Source organism: Sciurus carolinensis, chromosome 14, assembly GCF_902686445.1.
Source record: "Sciurus carolinensis chromosome 14, mSciCar1.2, whole genome shotgun sequence".
NCBI classification, from domain to species: domain Eukaryota; kingdom Metazoa; phylum Chordata; class Mammalia; order Rodentia; family Sciuridae; genus Sciurus; species Sciurus carolinensis.
The window spans coordinates 61,668,241-61,691,372 of NC_062226.1; the positions used below are offsets into that span (position 1 = coordinate 61,668,241).

General features: G+C 36.6%; 1 protein-coding gene across 47 annotated transcripts in view; it reads left to right on the plus strand.

Annotated features, from left to right (window-relative positions):
- Positions 1–23,132, plus strand: part of Ptprd (protein tyrosine phosphatase receptor type D) — a 629,514-nt gene that overhangs the window by 474,134 nt on the left and 132,248 nt on the right. For 21 of the 47 annotated variants that reach the window (XM_047523757.1, XM_047523758.1, XM_047523756.1 and 18 more), the window contains 5 exons: positions 651–768; positions 5,308–5,895; positions 6,330–6,430; positions 7,434–7,693; positions 19,675–19,765. In XM_047523757.1, the coding sequence (XP_047379713.1) occupies positions 651–768; positions 5,308–5,895; positions 6,330–6,430; positions 7,434–7,693; positions 19,675–19,765 (1,158 nt within the window). The remainder of the gene's footprint in view (positions 1–650; positions 769–5,307; positions 5,896–6,329; positions 6,431–7,433; positions 7,694–19,674; positions 19,766–23,132) is intronic. The other 26 variants (XM_047523760.1, XM_047523782.1, XM_047523787.1 and 23 more) reach the window with 3 other exon arrangements.

Consider the following 23,132-nt stretch of genomic DNA (forward strand, 5'->3'; position numbering starts at 1 on the left):
GGTTTTATAGTCTGATCTCTATTGTTCTTAGCCTATATAATTAACTGATAATGAATTCTTGAAGTCCTAAGAATTCTCTGGCTCTGAGGGTATCTAGGTCCAACAGAACAACCCTCTGGTGGTAGAACTTACCTGGTGGTAGATCAGACTGCTTTGGCATCTGCCCTGTCACCAGTGGAAGGGCTGCAGTGGATACATAAGGAAAGCTATTGGCATAAAATAGCAGCTAGTGTGTGGATCACTCACTATGAGCCAGGTACAGTTGTGATATCACTCATTTAATACTCAGTTTACCCTTGATGGTAACTTTCAGATTGAAAATGGAGGTACAGTTAGGTAAACTTGCTTGCCTTTGATTACCAAGCTAGTAAACAAGGCAGTTTTAAATTCAGAGTTCAGAAGATTTGACTCCAAATTTTTTTTTTTTTTTTAACTATGCCCCTAAAAGCTGCTTCTTAGGATGCCTAAAGACCCAGCTTCAATATCAGCATGAAAACAGATTTCCATAGCATGAGCTGCAGGCATGAGAATTCCAGTGCTTAGCATGACTTCAGAGGATGCTCAGGCATGCACAGAGTGAAGGTGGAAAACCTTGTCTTCCCTACGGTATTTCTATAATGAATCAGTGTTGTTCTGTGGTATCATTTCAGGACATGATCATATCTGGGCTACAGCCTGAAACTTCCTACTCCCTCACGGTCACAGCCTATACCACTAAAGGAGATGGAGCTCGCAGCAAGCCCAAACTGGTGTCCACCACTGGGGCAGGTAATTATATCTGTACTTATTTGTGCCTTGAACAGTTATACTAACTTTCTAACTGGTATGGGTAGAGTCCATCATTTTTTTTTTTTTTTTGTTACAGTAACATTGGAGGAAATAAATGGACCATGGTTGATTTTTGTGGGGTGTTGTTTTTTTTGTTTGTTTTTTTTTTTTTTGTTTTTGTTTTTTTTTTTTTTTGCTTTTTGTTACTTCAGGAAAAAGAGTTAAGGAGAAAAGATTAATTAAAGTGCATAGTTTGTCCAAATTATTCAATCAGTCTTTCAACAAATATTTTTTGAGTACTTGTTGTGTATGTATCAGACATGATTCCTTGTATGGGGGATATAGCCATCAACAAATGGGAAAAAAATCTATTTTCTAACCTGGACTAATTAGCTAACAAATGAACCAAGAGTTTATAATAAAATGTGAGATTGTGATAAGATGAAAGATATATAGACCTCTTAAGTATCAGAAATCCCCCTTAAGGCCTAGAAGGATTCTTAGAGGAAGGATATTTAAGCTGCATCTTGAAAATGAAGGAGCAAGTCCCATGAAGGTCCTAAAAGAAGGTATTTACATAGAGAAGTCACATAGCCAATTTAACCTTCCCCCAAAACCCTTTTGAAAGAGCCACCATCTTGCATTGGGTTCATGACTTGCAGTTTTATTCCTTATTATTTTCTCCTCCTTACCCTCTGCTGTGGAGATTGAAAAGAAGCCAGATTGCACAAAAATTAGAGAAAGAAGAATATCAAGGAGGTTAAATAATATAAAATTGCTCCTTTCTGAAGAACAAAGCTTCCTCGGTGCTCTTTGTTCGGCCACATTAGGAAAAGCCAGCATGAAGGAAGGTCTGGCATTGTAAAAGCGATAAATTAAGAGATAATTACAAAAGGATTCTTCTCCAATCCCTTCATATAGCAATCTCCCATGGAACATTTAAGCTGTGATTTGATTTACTCCTCCTGAATTGCTTCTCACACAACTTTTTAGGAACACACCTCTATGCAAAGGCTTAAAGCAAAGAACAGCTGTGATGTTGAGCACCCTCCTGGGTGCCATGCTCACTGCCAAATTTGTCTAAATGTCATAAGATTTGCCTCGCTCACATCCTGCCACCTGGAACTGCCTCAAGCAGCAGGATTACAGATGGCAAAACTCCTTCAAGGCAGAGTCTTTCGGGCTTTTTTTTTTTTTTTTTTTTTTTTCCCTTCTTCTTCTTCTTTTCATTTTCCAGCAATACCATTGTATCAAGCTAATCTAATACCCTGAATAGGAGAGACATGTTCAGCGAGTGATGTGATGGTACGAGGACTATGCAACTATCTAAGCAGCCATTGTTGGAATATTGATAACCACTGTGAAGCCCCTGAACTTCAGTCCCAAATTGAAGAAATGAATTTCCTTCATCCACTTTCATCATTACATGTTAATAAACTTGAAAGTCTTACATGAAACATCAAACTCCTATTGCCCGTAAGGTGGAGGTCATGGAATGATGAAGAAGAACTAGAGGATTTACAGCTAAAGGATAGGAACCCCAGAAAAAGGAACGAATTCGTGTATTTTAATGTCACTAAAACTAGCTCATTACTCTTGAGTCACCCTGCAGATCTACAGTTATGGCTATTATTTGTACATAGAATTCTGTTGGAATTTTTATTCACAATTTCAGATCTTCCTTAACCAACAGCGACTTATGTATTAAGATAACAAATGCTTTTCATTTAAATGGTCAACGTTTGCTTTCTTCACACTTCCTTAATGAGCCTGGGGTGGAGGTGTGTCTAGATTTAAAATTCCTGTAAGAGAAAAGCTCCTGATTCACCTTACTACCCAAAAGCTTTCCCCAGTAAGGGTTGTTCTCTGGATAAAATATTACAAACATTCTGAACCCTTGCCCCAACTGATTTGACTGCATCTAGTATTTCTATTACATACTAAGGGAGGTTTTCCTTCTTCTTTTTTTTTTTTTTTGTAGGCCTCCCTTAGATTGTGAGCTGCCTCTCCTGAACTGGTATTAGCAGCTCTTTCTCTAGCTGCCTCAGCATTCATTTTGTCACTGAATCCTTCCCTTGTGCTTTTTGTGCTCCCAGGGTGGTTGTCTCATACTTTTCAGGCTTAGTTAAACTTGTGCCTGGAGAAGGAATGGCGGTGGTGGGTTAGCTCTAGTGAGCAGACTGGTATGCTCCTGACACAGCAGGGAAAACCAGTAGGTCGGAACTGATGCTCTTATCCTCTTGAACATTATTTGGTCTCATGATTCCAAGCCCACAAGCCTTTATACCCTGTAACAAGAAAGGGCCTGGCAACATTGAAAAGCAATATATGCTACTCCCACCTAAGCTTTGACTCTCACTGCAGAACTGCAGAACGAATGTATGTTTTCATAAACTTGATGGTTTTTTTTTCCCTAGAACTTCCAAGTCCATTATATTTCCAGTTATATTGTACCTTAGCAATATTAAGTAAAACAGATAATAACAAAATCTTACAATATAACAGATATTATTAGACTGCAATCTATATTTGTGATTTTTTTATCAAGAAATTCAAAAGTATTTTTAATCTAGCTTTCCATGCATCTTACAGAAACAAGATATACAACTTATATACCATTAAGGAGTTCCTTAGAACCAGAGTTTTAAAAAATTTCTATAAACATATTTAATAAATGTTAGCTCTGGAGAATGTGAGTTAATGGTTATAGTTCTACCCTACATTTTCATCTGGGATTCATTTATTGAAGGTTACATTCTCAGCTGAAAGCCCCCCATTTAACATGAATTTTTCTAAGCAGAGACTGAAGTGTTTGATTTGTAACACCATCATTCACATTTTAATGGGCAAACAATGTATATGCTTATATACATAAAGGGAAATTAATGGTGTCTGTTCATGTCTGCCTTAAAGTGCTATTTTAAAATTAAAATAATTGTAAATTTATTTAAAATAAAAATAAATGTAATAGTTCAGGTACTCTCCAGATTATGAATGAGTGGACTTTATTCTAAGTGTTTGCTAATGAATTGTTCAGGTGCCTACTTGCATTTTCCCTGGGAAACTATGAGTATACAATGGTCCAGTATTGGACCAATCTTTAACACCCCCAACCCCCACACACATACACTTACACTTGCCATTGTAGACTTCAGGAACTATTTTTCCCCATACACTGTGGGTTAGCTGAGTTAAATAAGCTTACGAATTTACCTTTCTTGTGAAATACAGCTTGCTGCATTGGTTAAGGGTGGACATATCTGAAGGAGTGTGTTCCTGGGTAGAGGACATCCCAACCTGGGCTTCAACTTTCTGACATAGGAAATGAAGGGATTAACCAGATTGCCTCCGAGGCTAATGTTTTATGCGTTGCCTCATCACTTTTTAGGTTGTTTTAATCTGTGTTAACATCTCCATGGTACTCTTTCATTGCCTATCTCCCTTTACTGTAAGTTTTCTTTCCCACCTATCTTTCTTATTATACAAACTTGGGTTGATTTTGGTTCTGTGATGCTATCTCCTCCCCACCCTCCATCTTTGCACCATTCTTGAAGAAACCCCTGGCTGTATTTTCTATCAGTGCCTTTCTCTGTGGACTCCAGGAATAATTGTATTCTATTAAACACAAATTATAGCTGAAATGAACATTGAGTGAATAAATCAGATCTCTCCACATATCTATCTTAAAAGAAAATTCTGAACTTATGGGAAACTGATTCCTTAACAAAAAAGCTTAATATTGTGATTACTAATAATCAAGATTAATGTTAGTAGTATTAATCCTTATGCTAAGACTTTTGCTTATACATTTTCATTTAATAATACATAGCACCAATGTGAGATAATTCCTAATGCCATGCCCATCGTACAAATGAAAAACTTCATAAGGACATCTTGTATAAGAAAGTTAGAATGTGTAAATTAGATCCATAGTAGCTCAGCATGTTTTTTAACTTTTAAGCAATATGACAGCATAATTAAGTGGGCTATGGATTTAAGTAGAGCTGGATTGATCTTACAGCTTTCTTTTTATGTACCTGACTTTAGACAGTTTTCTACCTTTCTGGTCTTGCTTTCTTATTGTAGAAATTGAATATAATAATAATGAATTAAAGCACATAGGAGTGAGGAATATAAATCAAATAAGATAATATGCTCAATGCTTTTATTATAGTGTATGAAACATGGCACATTATAAATAATCATTAATTATATATTATTGGCTAATCTTTACTTCGATTCATTTTTCTATGGAAGGCATGAATTTGTATGTGCAAAGGTTTAGAAGTAATCCCTTAAATTGTTATTTCAATGATAACTCCTATTTTGTGTTTCTTATCAAATTGTAGTAGTGCAGCCTATCTTCATAAAGTAAGAGAAGAAACATAGTTTCACAGGTATGTAGGTCAAATGTGGTTTTCACTTGTTTTATAAATAATGAAATGGGACTAGCACTAGAGTGGCACACTCCCATTTGTCAGTGACTGAAATGTGGACATCTATACCAGTTGGTTTCACCACTTCTCCTATCTGCTCCAGTTCCAGGGAAACCCCGGCTTGTGATCAACCACACTCAGATGAATACAGCTCTCATTCAGTGGCACCCCCCTGTGGACACATTTGGACCTCTTCAGGGCTACCGTCTAAAATTTGGCCGCAAGGATATGGAGCCTCTCACTACTCTTGAATTCTCTGAAAAAGAAGATCACTTTACAGCTACAGACATCCACAAAGGAGCATCATATGTCTTCAGGCTGTCCGCCAGAAACAAAGTGGGCTTTGGGGAGGAGATGGTGAAAGAGATTTCTGTTCCTGAAGAAGCACCAACTGGATTCCCTCAAAACCTCCGCTCAGAAGGCACCACTTCAACCTCCGTCCAGTTATCTTGGCAGCCACCTGTCTTGGCAGAGAGAAATGGCATAATCACCAAGTATACCATTCTCTATAGGGATATCAACATCCCCCTTCTTCCAATGGAGCAGCTTATTGTTCCAGCTGACACCTCTATGACACTCAGTGGCTTAAAACCAGATACCACATACGATGTAAAAGTACGTGCTCACACGAGCAAAGGGCCCGGGCCATATAGTCCCAGTGTCCAGTTCAGGACACTGCCTGTGGATCAAGGTAGGATTTGTCTGCTTATGGCCTTCCTCCTTTAAAGGAATATCAGTCATTGGAAATCAGTATTTTGAAGCTAAAAATAACTGATCGGCCCATTCATATTAATAGGTTCAGCAAAACCCAAAAGGTAAAGTATATCAAACTTAATACATTTTGGATGCCGTAGATTTCAGTTATAGAATGCCAAGCAAGTCTGGCTGACAGCACCCCCAATGTCCTCAGGTAAGGAAAACACAATAGAATTGACTGAATTGGAGAGAAAGGAGAGATCTTTATGAGAATGGGTTAAAATGAATGCTCTAACCAGGTAGGCAAATCACACTTCTCTCTCTAAGCAAAGTAGCCAGCATCTAGCGTAAGCTCTATGATCCATGGTGGAAAAGGACAGGTAATATGTCCTTAGGAATAGTTTAAATACACTGTTTTTCCTTTTCCAGCAGTGTTTGCAAAAAATTTTCATGTGAAAGCAGTAATGAAGACTTCAGTATTGCTGTCTTGGGAGATTCCAGAGAATTATAATTCCGCCATGCCTTTCAAAGTAAGTTGTCTTCTAATTTGCGAAATTATAGGTAAGATATTATGTAATATTATTTGTAAGGTATTATTATTATTGTTGTTATTATTATTATTTTTGTGTGTGTGTGTGGTGCTGGGAATTGAACCCAGGGCCTCGTGCATGCAGGGCAAGCATTCTACCAACTGAGCTATACTCCCAGTCCTTGTAAGGTATTATTGAAGGAACACTTTCATTAGGGCAATGTGCAAAGTTTGCAAAGCCCCTGTGATTTATATATATATATACCCGCCAGGCAAGTGCTGTACCACTGAGCATTTCCAGCCCTGATGGTCTCATTTGTGACTTTCAGGTAAAACATTGAGTTTGGTGCTTTGGCATCTTAACTTTTCTGCTCTAAGGAGCAGACAGGATCTCAAACCCAGGACTAACATTGCTTATAGTATACCTAATAATTTGAATTTGAACTATTTGCATCTAACTAGTACTTGCGTTTTTCCACAAAACAATAAAATTTACATGATCTCTGTAATTTTATCATGCAATATTCTGGGAGTTTTTCAGTTTGTTTATTGGTCTGAATTCTTGGCATTTCTTAAACTCTGCTTTTTTGTTAAGGTATATTGGAGATGTTAGAAGTTCATGTTTGTGAAATAAGAAGTAGACAAACGTTTGAGAAAGTGAAAATATATTTAGAAGAGGACTGAAATCTTTAGGAAAAAAAAGGTGCATTTCAGCACACTTTTCATTAAGATCACCTATAACCAAGAGGTCAAATATTGAGAAGTTATTGCACATTTCTTTGTTGAGTATTTTTGATAGACTTAGAAATGTTATATCGTTACACACCAAGAACTGACAGGAAAATTGATGCATTCTGTAGAATTGTGAATACTTATGGGCTTAGGAATTGCCCAGAATTAGAATTGATCTGGCATATATTTTCCAGAAGCAGGTGAACATTGGTTTAGAAAATACACTTTGCCTCTTGATAACGAAAGTTGTTTGATGGGTTGTGACTCTTTAGATTCTTTATGACGACGGGAAAATGGTAGAAGAAGTGGATGGCCGAGCCACACAGAAGTTAATTGTCAACCTGAAGCCTGAGAAGTCATACTCCTTCGTGCTGACGAATCGTGGAAACAGCGCAGGAGGGCTGCAGCACAGGGTAACAGCGAAGACTGCGCCAGATGTGCTCCGCACGAAGCCTGCTTTCATTGGCAAGACCAACCTGGATGGCATGATTACGGTGCAATTGCCTGAAGTTCCTGCAAATGAAAATATAAAGTAAGTTGGTAGAATGATGAGAATGAAGGAGTGCTGCAGGCCAATGGGGAAGTTAGATCCCAGTGTTGTCGTGGTTGTAAGAATATATTGTTGAATGTAGACGAAAGATGCTTCTACAGTGGCTCATGATTATACAATCCAAGCTTGCTACTCGATGATCTGGCATCTAACAAAGACTCTCATTAATTTAACACTGAATTGTTCTTTTGTTTGTTTGTTTGTTTTGGTACCAGGAATTGAACCCAGGGCACTTAACCACTGAACCACATTCCAGCCTTTTTTTTATTATTTTGAGATAGGGTCTTGCCAAGTTGCTTAGGGTCTAGCTAAATAGCTGAGACTGGCTTCAAACTTGGGATCCTCCAACCTCAGTCTCCTGAACTACTGAGACTACAGGTGTGTGCCACCATGCCTGACAATACTGAGTTTTTCCTATGTTCCAGGAGCAGTGTTTAGAAGATGTAAAGACAAACAAAGCAGAGTCCTTCTATAAAGTAGTTCATGTCATAGTCTTATGAAATATGGTGAAGAGTTGACTAACTCTAATTATTAGCAAAATAAAATAATTGTGAGGAAGTGTTACAAAGTGCTACAAGGTTGGAAGAAACTTTGAGATATTAGATAACCAAAAATAGTTTTGGATATTGTTTTATTTGTGTGCTACAAAAGTAGGAAGAATTTCAAGGTAAAGTTGAAAATGATGTTTGAAAAAAATAAATCATAAAATGCAAGTTATCATGTTTGAATGGAACTTAATGTAAAAGCCAATGTGCCTGAAGTAAAAAATTAAATCCAATCAATTAAGTAATTTGTCCAAGAACATAGACCCAGATGACTGCATACCAGTATATGAAAATACTATAGTCACTGAACTATATTAAGTACAATTACTGTGGTGAGCCCTGGGGATAAAAGGTATGTGATTCTGGTCTTCAAAAAACCTACCATGTCATGTGGGATATGGATAAACAGACAAATGTAAGAAATGTGAGTGGTAGAATTATGCTTTATCTTTAAGAGCAGCTAACTCAGAGTGAGATGGGTAAAAGAAGTTTTTGAACATAGTCTTCAGGGACAAATAGGCATTCAAAAAAATAAGGAAAAGAATGTTATATGCAAAGGGAACAGTGCATGCCGAGATCCATTATTAAAAGACAGCAAGTGATATTAGAAGTCTGGAGACCAAAGTGCCTGGGCAATATTAGAGGAGAATGAGGGAGGAATACATGAGTCACTCCATGCCCAGAAATTGGAGTTACATTCTGTAGACCCTGGAAATCCATTAAAGATCTTTATGTAGAAAAACAGCATGCTACCATTTGTATGATATCCACATTTTTGGTTTTTTTTTTTCTATTTTAGAAAATATTCTTTTGAATATCCCACTGTATGTTAGACACTGTGTTACTTGTTGGTATAAAAGTAAGCTTTTTCTTATTTCTTCTATCCCACACCATCAAGTTTAGATGAATTTGCTATGACAGGTTTGAAGGTTACACAGAAAGGCATTTGTACATAGTTCCCGGACTGCTGCAATCATTTGGAGCACCAAAGACAGTGGTAGAGAAAATAGTTGGGAAATCAGCACATGCTTAATTGATTTTTGACAAATAAGAAGATGATGGTACACATAGGATATAGAGGTAGAAGTGAACAAAAGTGCAGCAGGAATTGTCAGGGGCTTTAATTATAAGATCAAGGCAGAGGAAAATGTGATAGGTGGCCCTGAGGTTGGAGCTTAGAGGATAATGAATGATGCTGCCATTTATCCTAAGGGATGAAAAAACAAGAGGAAGTTAATTATGTGTGTATTTTGTATGAAGTATCAGTGAATGTCTATTAGAAATGTGGGCCAAGAGAAGTTAACTAGAACGAAGAATATAAATTTGGGAATTGCTAACAGAGAAAAAATGGCTTTATGGAAGGAGACAGAATCACTGAGGCAATTCATGAAAATATGTAGCAAATATGTACTAAAAGTAAAGGTCTCAGTAGGAAGAGGAAAGCCCATGGAGGACATAGGGAAGGTCTTCTTTCAGAGTTGAGAACTGAGGCAGGGTAGCATGGCAAAGGCATTTTCTAGAAGGAAGAAAATTCAAAAAGTGTACTCAAGGATTTCCAAATCAAAATTTAAAGAAGATGTCTAAAAATCACATACTGAAAAACAAAATCGTAAACAAAAAGTTTAAATCTAGTGCAATTTAGGAATGAGTAATTTGGCCAGTTGAGACTCAGCCAAAATCAGTCCTTCCTGGGTAAGCTTTCAAATAATGTTTATTTGATAAAAGTATTTGTTAGATTTCAGCCAGCTGACGATTTCCAAAAAAACTTACTAAGTTCATTGACAAATCAAGTCTCCATTTCTGTCCTCTATCATTCAGAAAACTGAAAACAAGAATATCATTGTAATACTTATCCCAATAAAATTGAATATGAGTGTGACATTATATTTATCTGTTTAGTTATTTATTCATTCTGCAGAATATTTTCTTGTTATTGACAGATAGAAGTTATTTATTTTTAAAACTACTTTATGGAAGCATAATTGATACATAAAATGGTGTATTTAATTCATGTTTAGTTCTCAGTAGTTTTGGTGGTAAGTATTCACCTCTGAAACATCAAGACCACAGACAGAGGAAATATATTTCATCAACTACTATAGTACCAGGCAGTGTGTCAGGTGCTCAGTGGAGAGAATGCCATCTTTCTCATGCTCTTGTACCATATATTAATTTGGACAAGTCAAGAGTCAATTGCAGCAGTCCTGTGATGGAGAAGATTAGAGAGGTAAGGCAAGCCATGGGTTGGGGACGGGGCAGGTCACAGAGAAGGTGACTGCTAAGCTGAGACTTAAGGATGACAGGAAGTCATATGAACCATCACAGTGGGGTTGGGGACACAACTGTTCAACGAACACAGTAGAGGCACAGAAGAACCTCCTGCTTCTTCTGTACACATCTTGCCCACCTGTTAGGACTTTGCAGCTGGCATACAACAAATGCATGTTCTGTACACAGTTTCCAGCAGTATGTCTGGGAATGGAAAGTCAAGTGAGATAAAGCCCTGACTTACAGTGGCTCACCACTGTAAAAACAGATAACATGGCTCTAATGTGGTGGGTACTTCCAGGTACTACAAAAACATAAATATTGAGTTTTAGCACAACGTGGGTGTCAGGGGAGGCATCCTGGAGGAGCTAATATCTAATCTGAGCCTTGAAGGATGAGAAAGATTGATGAAAGGTGAAAAACATTGTAAACACTGAAAGAAGAGGAAAAGATGGACTGTAAATTTAATCCATTAAAAAATGCATGTCTATTCAGAAACAGAGCAGATGCAGAATGAAAATAGTATAGTATATTCAATAGCATTACTATTCATGTAGTTTTCACAATTTTATTTATATTAAAAAATTACCTATTAAAAGATTAATCACCCAAACACACTTGTTAAAGTGTGTTAGCCCTTAATGGGAAATGGCAGTTTCCGTCCATTGGTGGTCAACTTTAGTTTCATGTTGCAGTTTCTGAATTAGTAGGGAAAAGTGCAGAATGTTTTCTGTCCTGTAGTGTTTTTCTTCAGCTTGTTCAAGTATCTATATTTATATGCTTTCTCCCCTATATTTGAGATGGGTATCAGGGAAAAAACTTTGGATAAAACTTGGGTATCAAAGAGAAGAGACCATATGAAATAGAAAAAGAAAGCAAACTATCATGGAATAGAATTATATGTTAGAAATGAATTAAAGATTCTCAGAAATATAGTCTAGCCTCCTGGGAGAACAAAGGGAACAAAAGGCCACACTAAGAAATTTCTTGAGTGAGAAAAGCATCAGAACCATAGGGAATGTCAGCTAAATTTGGTAGTAAAAACTTAAATTCTTAATAATACAAATTTATATTGATGATGTATATAATTTATGCTTTTTGGTTTTTTTAGTGGAGAAACATCACAAAGTCACCCATCCTGACTTAAGGTTGATGTGTGTGGCATGATCAAACATTACAAGAAGCTCTGCCCTAAGTGCCATTTGCATTAGTTGGCAAATTTAGAAAATAGAAAAGATTTGTAGCTTTTTGTCCTGTATTCTGTGGAAGAAATGAGGGAAGGAAACAGATCTCATTCCAAAACTGTGGGCAGTTTGCTAGCTTATTTAAATGAAAGCTAGCTGAGACATTTTTATTTGTTTTCTAGAAAAATACAATTTTGGTGATTGAAGCCTGTTTTTCCTTATTCCCAGCAAAATTAGTTGTTAGGTCTTGATTCCTGCCTCCCAAGTCCTCACCACCTAAAAACAGGATGAATTCTTATAAATGTAATGCACACATAGCTCCTTGCTTCTGTGTACCTTCATCCCCAGGTTCTTCTATTTGCTGGTATGGAGTTAGGAACCAGGGAAGACTCCTCCAGAGAAAGGCTAAAGTCCTTCTCAAACAATCTGAAGCATACCACAGGTTCTGGAAGCAGAAATTCTGAGGTGCACCACTCTTTTTAAATAGATAAAGGGGACAGAATGATGATCAGAACATTTAGCAATGCCTTCATTCTTCAGAAGCCAGTGGTAATTAGAAAGAGTTCTTCTGTGACTTTATAGAGTTGTCCTCTGAATGGTTAGGGAAAAAAAGCATGTGTGCATGCATCTTGTTGACACAAGATATGTATATACAATACTGCACCAAACTGATGATACTAAGAGAAAAACCTGTATCAGAAAGTGCCTAGTGTAAATTAATTTCATTACAACCATTTTATGCTTATGGAAAATGAAAATGAAGAATATTTTATGAAATTTTAAATTTCTTCGGTTTTACTAATTTGACTTTAAGGTTATCTACTTGTTCTTTTAAAAAAGATATTAGTAGAAGTATGGCTTGCAATGTGACTTTCTAAAATTTATGTACCACACTTAGCAATTGAATGAGGAATAATCTATCATGTTTCTTTAAGTAATGAAGTCTTAAGTTTATACAGTACTTTCCAGTTGACTGAAATAATTAGAAGGTTTCATTTAAACCCTACAATACCCCTTAAGGTAGGTATTCTTTCCATTTACAGGTGAATAAAGTGAGACCGAGAGATAGTAAGTGTCCTGGCCTACGTCATATAATTGATATTAATGATTGATATCAATGGTGGCAAAGATCTGCTAGCTGCTATTTAAAGGACATTCATTAACAAATAACAATTTCTGAAGAAGAGGCTTCCTCATTTTATAGCTGAGGAAGTTAGTAGGTAGATTGATTTTCTTCAGTCCACATATCAGAACCAGAGAGGAAATACTAGAATCCAGGTACTCTCATTCCATAGATCACATTCTGAATCATAGATTTATCAGTTGGTTCTTTTCTAGACATTTCTCTGCTGAATACTTGCTAACCAGGTAAGAAATTCCTAAGTAGTATTCATAAACAGGGCTACTCAGGCAAACCTTAGAACCATAAGTGTGCACAGATCACAGGAATATGTGTTAAGTGTCATGAAACAGTATATCAGTAGGCTACCATTAGCAGTTAGAGGAGAGGTAAAGGGGGAGATTCCTCCTGGTCAGTGTGTCACCCACCAATGAACAAATGAAGCTTAAGACAACCAAGTGACTTGCCCAGCAATGCCAAACTGAAAAGATTCAAAGCCTTAATTTAAATATAGAAACTGAGAGATCATTCAACCAGCTGTGGTTTTTCTATTTTAAATTCATTGTATTTAAATCATATATATTACCCAGATGACCATAGCAAAAATTTAAAAATCAAAATTGTGCAAGGATTGACTTTTATTATTAAACTCTAAGACAGATTTTGACTTCCCGGTTAAATAGTGAGTTTAAGAATGCTAAGACCGACTGCTAATACAAAAAGCCTGTCTGAATTTGAAGTGGGACTGCTGCAAGGACCAGAGCTCGCCTTCTCATATAATTATATGGAGCTGGGCCCCTAGATGATAATGTATTAAATGAAATTAGTAAAACTTTACTTAATATAATTAAAATTCTGAAGGTTAGATTTAACATATCTAATTAAATCTAATATACTGGGAAAACACGGCTTACTTCATCAGTAGACATGGGCTTTTCAGATATATTGATTTTGAGTTATTTGTTTTTCTATTAGTTTAATAGTTAAGGACTGTGTTGAAAAAGGTATTTTGAGCCTAAAACTCCAGGCTTGAGAGAGACCAAGTAAAATATAGAGTTAAGTTTTAACCATCTATAAAACTGATCTAGCCCTAAAAGCATTTTTTTTTTCATTTCAAGCAAGTTTTTTCAGTTCATATGATTTGGTTGATATGATCTGTAGGGTACATATTAAGTCCTCATTTTTGCCCTGACTAAATCACCTTATCTTCCTTAATGTCTTGTGAGGTTAGAAAAAATGTCATCAGGAGGCTGGTAAATAAAAAAGCTTTTGCAGTAAGGAGTTATAGTTTCTATAAGCCCTATTTGAGCATGACATTGCTGCCTTGGAGAAAAGAGAAAAAGCTAGATGAGATTGAGAGTTGGGAATTTTGGTAGATAAGTAGGGCCCCCACACAGTTTTGACTACTAGATTTAGAGAGACCTAGGTCCCTGAGAATCACCCACCCCATTTGCTTTCATTTTTAAATGGGGAAAAAAAAAAAAAACAACTCAGTGGTAAAATTGTAATAAAACAAATTTTGAAAAGATTATATGTACATATGCTTTAGTAATATTTTCCTAAATACATAAATGTATCTTAAAGTGTAGAAAACTTGTAGAAATGTAGTGGGGTAATTCATCTTATTAGAGTCAGGGACGTTTGCACTTAGGAAAGAATAAGTGAATTGATATTCAGAGGATGAGAGGAGTTAACTTGGTGGGAGTAAAAGACTGTTCTAGGTTTATAGGACAAAATGATCAGAGGTTTGATTTCAGAATCGACCAAGATCAATTCAAAATACCTGAAAGCTAATCAAGATATAAGGTGTGGAGAGATGGACTCAGGCAGGATCCGGCAGTGTCTTGTAATTCCTTGTGGTCTTTATCCTAAGAGAAATGAGTCTTCATTGAAATGTCTTAAAAAAGTAGGGATGGCACAATCAATTTTGTATTGTAAAATGAAAATCTCAAGAGACTAGACTAGAAAAGCTAAAGTCAATGGATAAAGTTAGGAGACCATTGTGTAGCCATGAGAAAATGGAATGAGACCAGAGGGATAGCAGTAGAGATGGAGACAGGTGAATGCTCTAGAGGTGGAGTTTGGAAGTAAGCACTTGATGATAGATTGGGTACAAGGGAGGAAGAGAATAAAATCAGATTTTCAATGGAAACGCCTAGGTTATTAACATGTGTGCTATGGATATTGTTTAATATTAAAGAAGGATTTATTCTGAACGGTGTATTATTCATTAAATTTTAACCACATTGACGTTGAGGTACTTTGTGACAGAAATGAAGACATAAATTTGAATTTTGACAAATCTTTGGAATTCAGAGAACTCTGGGCTGAAGATGTAGATCTTTTAAACATTTGCATATAGCTGATAACCTGTGCCATGAATTGGATTGAGTTCTCCTAGGATGAAAACAGAGTATGAAGAGAAATCTTGGGCAAGAGCCTCAAGGGACTTCATCCTTTAATAGCTGGATAGCAGATAATAGATTATGTTAAGGAAGTAAAATTAATGTAGGAAGGGATAATGTAGAAAATAGAGTTACATACCAAAGAGGTGAGAAGGTTTCACGGAAGATCTTACCAACACGGTTAAGGTTCCGCTAAGAGATGATGTAAGAAGAGGATCAAAACTCTCCTTTCCATGTCACACATTAAGGTCCTTGAGTTCCCCGTTGATGGCAGTGAAGTGCAGTGATGAGGCAGGAATATAGCAAGGTCTGCTAAGATGTGAGTGGAAGGAAAGGAAAACGAGAGTCTGGAGAACATGCAGCTACTTGCAAAATTTTGACTGTAAGGGGTCAGAGAGAGGGGTAGTTGACTAGATCAGGATGGTTTGGTTTGTTTTTAAATGGCAGATACATGTGTGTGGTTGAAGTCTGATGGCTAGAGTCCTTTGGAGAGGAAGTTGGGATAGATGATAGAGAAAGGGATATGGTGCCTAGTTAACTTTCTAAAAAAGTCAGAGAATGGGAATCACTGTACCCAAAGGAAAGAGTATAGTAGAATTAGGCTTGCAATTGGATAGACTGATGGAAGAATTCTTGTCAGGCTGTTTGTATTTTCTTTTTAAGTAAAAGATAAGACCATATTTTTGTGGGGAAATATGAACATCCAAGTTTGAGAGTAGTGGAGAACACTTGAAAAAAGTCCTTGTGGAAAGTGGAAGGGCTAAATAAAGGGAGAAGTTGTGGTAAGACTGCCAGGCAGTGTTGAGGGTCTGTTGGGATTTGCTGATCATCGATTTGCAGCATTATGTTGTCCTGTTCCCTATATCTCCAGTTGTATTCAGCTTCCTCCGCTCAAGAACAGAAAGTGGAGAGCGCACTGTAGATTGCAGCTAAGGTGGCATGGGAGAGGTGCACTTTGGAAAGGAAGAATTGAAAGATATGAGAGGTTGGTTGGTACATAGGCCAACCCTATGAAGGTTGAAATCACCCAGGACAATGGCAGAGTTTGAGAGGAAGGTAGATATTGAACTTCACCCAACAACAACAACAACAAAAAACAAACAAAACTTCCATAAAAGGAGTTGTTGAAGTTGGTAGATGGCAAAAATCAACCAGAGAAGAGAATCATATAGATTAATTGCATGAACTTCAAAACAGAAGCTGACCGTTTAATTTTTTTAGCAAGAGGGTAGAGGAAAAATACCTGTAAAAAGCCAACCAAATCCTGGTTCTTCGATTCCTGGACAGAGGAGGAGGGATGAATTAACAGCTACCACAGGAGAAGGCTGCAAGAAAAGCAGCACCTTCAGGGGAAAGCTAGGGTGCAGGTTAGGCAAAGACATGGATGTTTGCAAAGCCTGAGTTGCAGAGAACATGGTTCAGATGGTGGATTTAAACTGAGGAGATACTTTGTATAATGTGAAGTTCCAAATTACCAATGTCCCATTGCTCTCAATGTGCAAGAGTGACTTTGAAGCAAGCCCCACTTTGACTGCCCTAGATGAATGGTTTAGAGATCAGCAGAGAGAAGGCTATGGATATAGGACCACACTGATAATTAATTGCTATGGGAGAGGCTGTTCAATTCTTATCCCAGCCTCGGGTGAAATGAACAGTTGGGGGAGTGTTGTTGAAGAAAGAATGGAATGGATCTTTTTTTTTTTTTTTTTTTTCATGTACAAGAATGACAACTCAGTGTATGAAAGCAGAAGAAAAATTAATAGAATTCATCAGCTTAACTTTGATTTATATGATTTTGAAAGCGGACCATGGACGCTCTCTGATAATGTGCAGCATCATTACTTTAGAAGAGAAGCTCTCCTGACTTTGTGTAGTTGGTAGGAAGAGTAAGAGGTTCCTTGACAAGTGTGTTTATCAAGTATATCTGCAGTGTTATTTTGTATGCTCAGTTGCAGCCTCTGTCATTCTTCTCCTTGCTCATTTAACATGATGGACTTGTTTGGCAAATTCTTCAGGTAGTGGGAGGACAGGATGAAGAGGAGGCTTTCTCTGGATCATAAAATAAAAGATATTGGCTTCTCTCACACTCTCCAACTCTTCTTCTGCCTCACCCTCCTTGATCATCATCATTATTTGTAGTAAAGAAAATGAACAGCTAGGTGATGTATTTGTGTGCATCCGTTGATGAGTTGTTCATAGCACCATGGAGAAAGGTTTCTGGTATAATTGACTGGTTTGACTGGAATTCTTGATTGGGGGAACTAGTTTAGCAAGTTATTCTACCTACAATCACAGAATTTCATCAGTCCTAGTGAATGAGATAGCTCAGATGTGTCTCTCCCACCGTGATGTCAGCCTCACGCATAGCAGCTGGCATCCGTTTGGTGCTATTGGTTACACACACTGTGCTCACTGCTCAGGTTCATTTATTTTATTTCCCTAAACTCACAGCCTAGTGTTGTATACTTCCATTTGTCAGAATATACAATTGAGATTCAGGGATGTTCAACGAGCAACCTAAGATTATCCAGCACATTAGTAGTAGAGCCTAAATTCTGGCCATATATATCTCCAAGTGCCATATTTTTCACCAGAACACTCTAGAGTAGCACTTATCAACAAGCATCATGAGAGACCCCTGTAAAGTTTTAAATTTTCTGGTAGTTACGGTGAAATAAGCAAAAAGAAGTGGGTAAAATTTAATAGCATTTTATGTAAGCCATTATAGGTACAGTATTACTATTTCAGCCTATGATTGCCTTTATAAAAACGTCACTGATATTTTACATTCTCTTTTTTCATACTAAGCCTTCAAAATCCAGTATGTCTTTTACACTTAGGGTGCATCTTTTCTGGGGAGCCATGTTTCAAGAACTTGATGGCCATAGGGGCACTGGTCAGCTCAGCTCTAGACTGTGTTCATGGGAGCAGCTCAGTAGTGCTTAGTATTTGCTAAGTTTGTTGAGGATTTGACTGTGAGATGAGTGAAAAGAGACCTTCCTGTGCCTGGTATTGGTTTCTGTGTTCCATGCAGCAAGGACTGGTAGCTCCTTTCCCCCTCTTTGCTTTGTCCCCTTCTCTCTCAAAGGTATGTGCCTGTCTTCTGGTGTATGTGTGTGTTTTCACTTTCACGATAAATTTACATCAATTTTGAGGGGTCCTTCAAAAATGCTATATGATTCTTGGAGTAAATGTATAAAAGAGACAGACCATTGAAAAAGTTTGAATCCCCTTACTATCTGTTTTGGCCAATTATTTAATCTCCAGATCTTTTTTTCATGACCCGTTCTTACAACCTTGGAGCTTATATTTAGGCTGTCCTTAAGGGATTTTGCTATAGGAGGGCAAAACAAGTTTATGCATTTAATATAATAACTGCAAAGTAGGAAATGATTAATATGTTATTATCCACTATGTTCCAAATCCTTACATACTTATATAAATCCCTAAACATGAATGCAAGGGAAGGGTGTATGCTCTAGTGAAGTTAAAAAACAACTTTATTAGACCCTACGTCTATTTTATTAACAGGTGACTTTAGACAGCACTTTTTTAGTTGACCTTTTTTTTGTTGTTTTTTTTAATTTTTGCATACTGCATTTTGATTCACTGTACACAAATGGGGTACAACTTTTCATTTCTGTGGTTGCACATGATGTAGATTCACTCCATTCATGTAATCATACATGTATATAGGGTAATGATGTCTGTCTCAGTCCACCATCTTTCATATCCCCACTCCCGCCCTCCTCTCATTTCCCCCTACGTAATCTAAAGCATATCATTGTGAAGTCTCGATTACATTTGACTTTTCCTGTAGATATCATTGTGTTGAGACCTATTTTGAAGGTCTTTACATAGAAATCTTCAAATTTCTGCAGTACTTAGTTTTATAATTTGATGTGTAAAATAAGAGAGGAGATTTTACATTTTACTTTAATTGTTATCAGTAAGTTTTAATTTTTGTATCCAAACAAAAAGTATTTTTGGTCTGTATGAACAGAGTAATAGATACTTGTGGAACTGAAGAATGATTTTCATTATATGTCACCCTCTTTCAAAAATATCCTCTTAATGTCATGAAAAAATATTTGTTTCAGCAGCTTGTGGTAGTAGATTTCAATATACCAGCCTTATATGTGTCCAGCACCAGGGTCCTAACAACAAGTGCCTGTTCTGTTTATTACACCTAATAAAGAGCAGTCAACCATGGTGATATTGCCATACAAGATCATTGAAGTCACACATAAATGTCTATCCGTGTTGTTTTTAAAATTGAACAACAGGTGGTTATTTGTCATTGATGTAAGAAATGGACAAGTCACTCCATATCCATAATTTGCCTTCATTCTCAATCACTGGTCTGTGGAAGATTGAAGGGCACATCCATTTTCTTTTTCCTCTGAACTAACCTTCTTTTTGTTCATCCATTTCTGTGCAGAGGTTACTACATAATAATTGTGCCTTTGAAGAAATCTCGTGGGAAATTTATCAAGCCATGGGAGAGTCCAGATGAAATGGAATTAGATGAGGTAACTACATTTTGTTGGCTGTGTCTTTCATTAGTTATTTAATATATTAAATATCCTCTCTTCCCTATGGAGGCTTTCAGCATCTAATAGAGGTGATGGCTTCTGCACATCTGGCTGGTCGGGTGGCTCAGTGCTGTGGCTATGTTATACTCTAGGGGTCCCAACAAAGATCCTTTGGCTTTAATTAAAAGACATTAAACTGCAGTAATGCTTACAACCTGTCTAGTCCTTGTTGGCCTTAATATTTTGCCCCTTGTAAAACATGATTTAGAAGTGGAGAAGGTGAAATAAATTAAGCAAAGATTTAATGACCATTGATATGAATTTTAGGAGCCATCATTAGTTTGACAGTTGCTAAGGCCCTTAGAAATGCTACATTGTACTTTGCAGCAGAGTTCATTTGTCCTAATACGTGGTCTTGACCAGTCTCACAGAATTCTACTGATTAGTAAATGTTTGCCTAATTCTGTATTCTGTAGGCTTTTCAGAATCAAAAGTACATAAAACTACAAATGAAAACAAAACAAATAACAAAATTTTGATCATAGAAGGAAATGTAAAACAAAAAAACCCAGCAATAATTAAATAGTATGATTTTAATTTCTAAAATCTAAAAATAGGTGCATTTTAATTGATACTTTTTTAAAAAGAACATTTAAAAAAGTTAATACATACTGTGAGTTAGAAAAGTTATTTATTACATATTTTATTTGCATGAGAGCACTACAAACCAGGGTGTTGGGCCACATCCCTAGAGGGCCACTGAAAGTTAATGACTAGGATTCACATTTCAAATACAGAAGAGAATTTGTTATTTTAATGAAAGGCTGTTTTGAATAAGTTCATAAGGCAAATACTCAGTTTTGCTTTTGGGAAATAGGAGATCTTAATTTATTTGGTTTATTTACAACATAGGCCACATCTCATAGCACCATCTGTTATTTCTAGGTATTCTCTCTCTGTCAAATTAGTACAAATGCAGCAAGGAAAATATTAAATTCTTTACCTGTACTACTGGAAGGTGATGTTTATTTCACACATGGCTGCAGAAAGGAGACTTTGATTTGACAAACAGGGACTGTTAGCATCCTATGGTAGATGTGTGTCACCTCTAGAAGTGGGACTCATTATCACCCACTTTATTTGATTTAAGTGTGATCAAGTTCAGAAGGTGAGATTGGTTCAAGGTTAGGCTGGTGCTCTGGTGTCATTCTATAGTGCTTCGATGTCATAGGGGGCTATAAAATAGGCATCATTTCAATAATACTGTGAAGTAGTTTAGATAAGTTATCAAGTTAATTTTTTCTAATAATAAATAAAGTCATCATTCTATAATAGTGGAGAAACAGTAATCCTTCATCTGAAGATGCAAAATAATCAGCTTGCTTTTTGTAAGAATTCCAAAACAGGACAGGATATTACTTGCAACTGACTAATCAGATAATCCTGGGAAATAATTTACTATTTTATTAGGGTTTTATCTGAATTACAGAATTGTCACCATCACGTTTTACTTGGAATTACAAAGGCAACTTGTAGATTCTGTGAATCTCTCCACCTATATACATTTTTTTAAGTTTTCAAGGCATTGAGATCCAAGGTAAAATGACTTCAAATACTTTTAAATAATAAGCTTTCCTTAGAAGCGAAGCCATTTGATAATAAGTAGTAGAAAGTGATTCTCTTTTACAGCCAGTTTTTAACCTCTGAAATGCACAGCAACATTAATGGATTAAAGTGTAGGGCTATGTGACATTGAACTTTCTTGCAATTAAATTCTACAGGTCTGTGCTGCTGGTTCCCTTAACAAAGGGTCATTTTAATCATCCCGTAGGTTGTGGTGCATTAATCTGTATAATAGCTTGATAAAGAACATTTTATTAATTCAAAATTTTTGGGTCAGGATGGGTTGTTTCCCACTTTTCTTACTGATATAATTGAGACCACATTGTAGAATTAATGGTGGAAGAAATAAGATATGCATTGACTGGAAAATGAAAATTATTTCTGATAAAAGAACTAAAGCCCTTGATATATCTCTGGAATTACCTCCAATACATCTTGTAACTATTGTGGAGGGGAACAAATGAAAGTAGGCTATGGCCTCACTTTCTGCTTACTCATCCAGTTTCTGATCCCTGCAGACAGGGTTTTCCCACCCTATCATGGATAATAAAAGCATGGTAGTAATTTTATATATAACTTGGTACTGCCAAGTTTGACAAAGCAGTGTTCCTCTCCTAAATGTATTTGACCAAGTAATTTTTCAGAAAGGCCTATAATTCAAATTGTTGGAACCATATCATCGAATAGAATGGTGGCCTAAGGGGATTTCCACATGTATGCCTCACATTGAGGCCCATAAAAAATTGAAAGAGGCTGTCTAAACAGAGTTACTCTTAAAATTATCTTCTGAGCTCGTTTATTCTTTGTCTGGGAATGCTCTTCACATGATAAATTCATAGACCGGAACTCCTGTTCTCAAGGTCAGACTGGGCAGAGCAGACATTGATAGTTGAAATGAATTTTGGGCAGAATGACTCCCAAAATGTTAGTTATATTTAATTCAGAGCAGATCACATAATATATCATAAGCTTTTCGTTGCACTGTACTTCAAAGACTTGTCATAAAATACTGTGTTCGTTTGTGATTGTAACCAGCATACACCGTCTAACTTTGGTGTCATCTGCGTTCACTTGAGCCATTTAGAGTATAACATATGAAGGTTCCTACAGAGATTAGAGCAACCAACAGGGCCAGGGTGATGTTCCAAATTTGTCCTTAATGAATGACTGCATCGGACCTAAGGAACACCAAAACACTCAAATATTTTATTATGAGGTACTTTCTCTATGTATTGTAAATAAACCTTAGCAAAAGGTTCTTATGGGAATGACAATGATATGGATGAATTATGACAGCTGCCTACATCTGAAATATGAATAAAATCAAGGTAGGGTTTGATCAGTGAAGTAGAAGAGGGGATGCAGTCACATAAACAACTGATGGTAAATGTTTTTGATTTACCAACTTGAAGATGCTGTTCAGCTCATCTGCAGTGCATTTGTCCTCAAAGCAATGGCTGTCGTCATTTGCTGCACAGTGGCAATAACCTTTCTAATGACTTTTGAAGTATACTGTTATGTGGAATATTTGACAACAGATTTTTTTAAATTAGCATGTTAAAAGAATCCAGAGAAAGGAAATAATGAATTCGTCTGTTAATGAGAGCAAGTACACAAAAATGATGTCTAAGTACAAACCGAGTTAAAACAATTTAGATGATCAGAGCTTAAACATAGCATTTGATTTCTTGATTTTGTGCAACCGTTAAATTAAAATAATATTGAAAAAAATCTCTTAGGA